At 27.7% G+C, this 5,000-nt stretch overlaps 1 protein-coding gene across 2 annotated transcripts in view; it reads right to left on the bottom strand.

Annotated features, from left to right (window-relative positions):
• Positions 1-1,562: 1,562 nt before the first annotated feature.
• Positions 1,563-5,000, bottom strand: part of LOC119588865 — a 6,138-nt gene continuing 2,700 nt past the window's right edge. For both annotated transcript variants that reach the window (XM_037937507.1, XM_037937514.1), the window contains exons 2-3: positions 2,395-2,514; positions 1,563-2,071 (exon numbers count right to left, since the gene is read on the bottom strand). In XM_037937507.1, coding sequence (XP_037793435.1) covers positions 1,616-2,071; positions 2,395-2,514 — 576 coding nt within the window. In that variant the 3' untranslated portion in view covers positions 1,563-1,615. The remainder of the gene's footprint in view (positions 2,072-2,394; positions 2,515-5,000) is intronic.

The raw sequence follows: 5,000 nt of genomic DNA, 5'->3' as shown, positions 1-5,000 counted from the left end.
TATATATATCCATGCATATATATACATACACACGTGTGTGTGTGTGTGTGTGTGTGTGTGTGTGTGTGTGTGTGTGTGTGTGTGTGTGTGTGTGTGTGTGTCGATATGTGTGTGTGAGCGTGCGTGTGTAAACGCGTGTGTGTACCACTGACACACATACACACATTTATATATATATATATATATATATATATATATATATATATATATATATATATACATATATATACATACACGTGTGTGTGTGTGTGTGTATTATATATATATATATATATATATATATATATATATATATATATATATATATATATATATAATAGGCCTTTTTTGTAGCATATCCGATAACTCTAAGATTTTGATACACTTTCAGTTTATATGCCACTGCACAATGTAATACACTCCGACCAGCCAGTCAGAGCGCGGTATTTTTCAGACATATATATATCACGTAGTCCCAAATACATGTTCATTCCGTAAGTTTAATTTGTAAGTAAATCATGACGGTCGCTGGAACGACATGGTAAGAATTTGCGTGTCCGAGTCTTATGACGTGGTATTGACTTCGGTGGGATGAGTGTCTTCAAAATCATTCTGTACCTCTATGATATAACCTTACAGTCTGAAAAATATCAAAGAAAAGGTTGGTGTATCTTGATTTTTTATCTAATTCAGTCAAACAGACAAGTAAATGTCCGTGATTCCTGGAATTATCCATTTGTCTGATTCGGACAAGAAGCAAAACCTTATGCAACTTCCACTTTTCATATGAATAACAATGTATGTCAAAAGAAAAAATAAATGATAATAATAATTTGGAAAATAGATTTGAAAGTTTTCAGCCTTGCGAAGTGAAGAGTGGTGTGTATAAACAATATAAGTTGCAGAGTAGTAAGGCATCTTTTCCATTTTATTTCAAGCTTTGACAATGGTTTGCTTATAATTAAAATTCATACCGCATGTTAAATAATTTAATGGTTTGTTTCTATTGATTTTTTAAGGTGAAATTAAGAAAAATAACGTCTGATTCTTCGAAACTCCGGGATACTATAAAATACCTAATGTATGAATATAAAAAACAAACAAACAAACAAAAAACAGCCAAACAAAAATGTTAAAAAGAAAAAAAAACACAGAACACATTATCCATAGTATATTAAAAACAAAACAGTAACAGAGAACCTAGAGGTCGCTTGTAAAAGTGACAATAACGATAGGAAGAAAAATCATTTTGATGATGATGACGATGATGATGATAATAATAATAACGGTGATCAGAAGAATGAGCTTATGATAATAATGATAACAATAAATTAAAGATTAAAAATAAGTCTCACGTTCAGTGATAAATCATAGGTGTTTAAGATGCAAAAAAGAGAAAATATCTATATCTGTATGTATGTCGGTATCTGTCTATGTGCCTATATATCTACACACACACACACACACACACACACACACACATATGTGTGTGTGTGTGTGTGTGTATGTGTGTATGGGTATACATATATACATATATACATACATACATACATACATACATACATATATATACAAATCAACTTCCTTCTTTCCTTCCTTCTTTCAGATCGATAAGACGCCACATCCCCAAACCTGCCTAAGATAACCTCTTCAAGAGTTCTTTCCCAAAAGGACATTTACTGAAGAGGGCATCGCAGCCGCCTTCGAAAGAGGTCGTGTCGAGTCCTTCTCCCATAGACAGAAGAATCGTGGCGTTGACCTCCTTGGAGAACGCCGTCAGCCCGTTGGACAGAAGGTCAACCAGGACGTTCTCCTCCGTCGTGAGAGCGTCCGGAGAGTCCCCCTCCTGCAGGTAGCACATCGTCTTGAGGATGCAGCCGTGGGTGTCCAGCTGGCTGATGACCGAGAGGAGGTGGGATTCCGTGGCGGATATATCTTGGACGGAGCGCCGCTTCCTGTACCACCATCTCTCGGGCGCCGTTGCAGTTTCGCCGTCGTCTTCGGCCCCTTCGTAGTCCCCGTTTTCGGTGTAGTCTCCGTCCTCGTAGTCGTCAACCAGACCGGAGATGAGGAGGCCGATAATTGCTGCTCCCTAGGGGAGTAATCATGAGGATAAGAATGACGATGATAGTAAGAATGCCTTCATTATCATAATTAAATATTGGTAACGAAAACAGATTAATTGTAATTCCCTTACTGAAAAAGAGTTCAATGATAATGACAGTAATATTAACGATCCTGATGGCATCAATGCCGTTAATATTAACAAAGAAGAAAAAGTCACAAAAACACATATACAGTCCTTTCGAGCAATTAGATAATAAATATAGACATTCATATAATATAAATGAATGAACTCATAGATAAAAAATACAAAACAATCATGAAAAGTAGACAAAAAATCGAGACTGTTACCTTTAGCGCAATCATCCCCGAAATCATAACAGCTGCTATGGGAGCGCCGAGGGGCCCTCCCGCCTCGCACTGCGCGAGCACGAAGGAGACGGCGAACAAGTAGAGAACAACCCGACGCATCTGAAAAATAATACTAATACAGTAAATGGATTATAGTATAGATAATGATGATGATAATGATGTTGTTGATGATGATGATGATGATGATGATGATGAAGAAGATGATGATGATGATGATGATGATGATGATGATGATGATAATGATGAAAATAATAATAATTAAAAGAAAAAAATAGATATAACATGATTTAGTGACAGGATAGGCAAAGTTTAGCTTTTATAACAAAAATAAAATAGAAATTTGTTGGTGACATTACCAGTTGTAATGTTTAAACAACTCAGGAGTATAACTGTCGAGGCCCGGAAAGTTCTCTCTTAAGGGGCACCCAATATATAATTATATTAGGTCTGATTAAGATATATGACTGATAAAATAAGAATTATTAAGTTAACAGAAACAAATATTACTTCTTACCTTTGCAAAAAATATTAGATACAAAATACAAAACTATATACAAAATTCATTCTTTATTTTCTTTTATTTTCTTCGTTTAATGGGGCTCCTAACTGGAATAATGCTAATGATGATGATGATGTTGATAATGAGGATAATGATATAATAATAATGAAGGTGGTACTGATTATAATGATGATGATGACGATGATGATGATGATGACAATGATAATGATGATGATGATGATGATGATGATAACGATAATAAAATAATAATAATAATAATAATAATAATAATAATAATAATAATAATAATAATAATGATAATAATAATAATAATAATAATAATAATATATGATCGATAAAGATAATATCATAATCATAATAATAATAAGATATGTATAAAAATAATGATAAATATGACAATAATAATAATAATATGATAATAATAATAATGATAATAAAAGACTATAAAAAAATTAATAGTAATAATGATAACAATAGTAATAACGATAAAATGGCGCAAATAGTAGTAGTAGTAATAATATAATAATGATGATAGATATGATGAGATAAATGATGATGATGATATGATGATGATATGATAATGATGATGATGATATGATCAAATGATAATGATAATTATAGTAAAGATAATAATAGTAATAGATATAATAATGATAACAGCAATGATAATAGACATAAGAGAAGCAATCGTAATCATAATAAGGATAATAATAATAATGATGATGATAACGATAAGACAGTAATGATAATAACAATAGTGACGGATAAGAAAACGCCAAATAAGAAAAATTATTAATAATAATAATAAAATAGTAATAACGATAAAATGCAATAATAATAAGTAGTAGTATTATGTAAGTATGAGATAGTGAATATAATGATTACAATGATAACCATTATCATGAGTAGTATCAATAATATTATCTATGTCACTGTTATCTTATCATTCTTTTTCTTCCTATTGTTATTTTTACTTTTATAATTTTATTATGATTATTATTATATTATTCTTATTATAATTATTATCATAATTATCATTATCATTATTATTATTATTATTATTGTTAATACTATCATTATTGTTATTATTATTATTATTATTATTATTATTATTATCATCATCATTATTATTATTATTATTATTATCATTATTACTATTATTACTACTATTATCATCATCATCATCATTTTTGTTATTATGATTTTTAGCGTTTATACTGTTATTATTATCATTATTATCATCATCTTTATTATGGATATTATTATTATTATCATCATTATTATTATTGTTATTATTATTATTATTATTATTATTATCATCATCATCATCATCATTACTGTTTCTTTATTTTAATATTTATTATTGAAATTATTATTATCATTATTATTGTGATTCTCATTCTTATATTATTATATTTTTTATTATTATTATTATTATTTCTATTATCATTATCATTATTATCCTTACAATTACCATTATCATTATCATGATAACTACTATTTTTGTTATAATTATATTGATAATTCTAATATCATTATTTTCATTGTTATTATAGTTTTTTTCTTTTTTTTTACAATTATTGTTACTATTATTATAATAATTATTATTATCATCATTATCTTTATTATTATTATTATTATTATTATTATTATTATTATTATTATTATTATTATTATTGTTATTATTATTTTTGTATTATTATTACTTTTCCTATTAATATTACTGCTATTATTATAATTATTGTAGTTGTTCTTATTAGTATTATTATAATCATCATCATCATTATCATCATCATCATTATAATTATTATTATTATAATTATTACTATTATTATTATTATCATTATTGTCATCATCATTATTATTATCATTACTATCGTTATCGCTATCATTATCATTATTATCATCATTATTGTTGATGATAACGATATCAATAATAACAATGATAATAGTAATGGGAATGAGAATGATAAAAAAAATAATAATAAAAGCAATAATAATTATAATAATAATAATGATAATAATAATGATGATAATGATAATGATGAGAATTGAAAATAATGAC

Source organism: Penaeus monodon, chromosome 3 (genome assembly GCF_015228065.2).
Source record: "Penaeus monodon isolate SGIC_2016 chromosome 3, NSTDA_Pmon_1, whole genome shotgun sequence".
Lineage (NCBI taxonomy): Eukaryota > Metazoa > Arthropoda > Malacostraca > Decapoda > Penaeidae > Penaeus > Penaeus monodon.
Note: the sequence above shows the minus strand (reverse complement) of the source record. Positions and strands in the feature narration are given on the sequence as shown.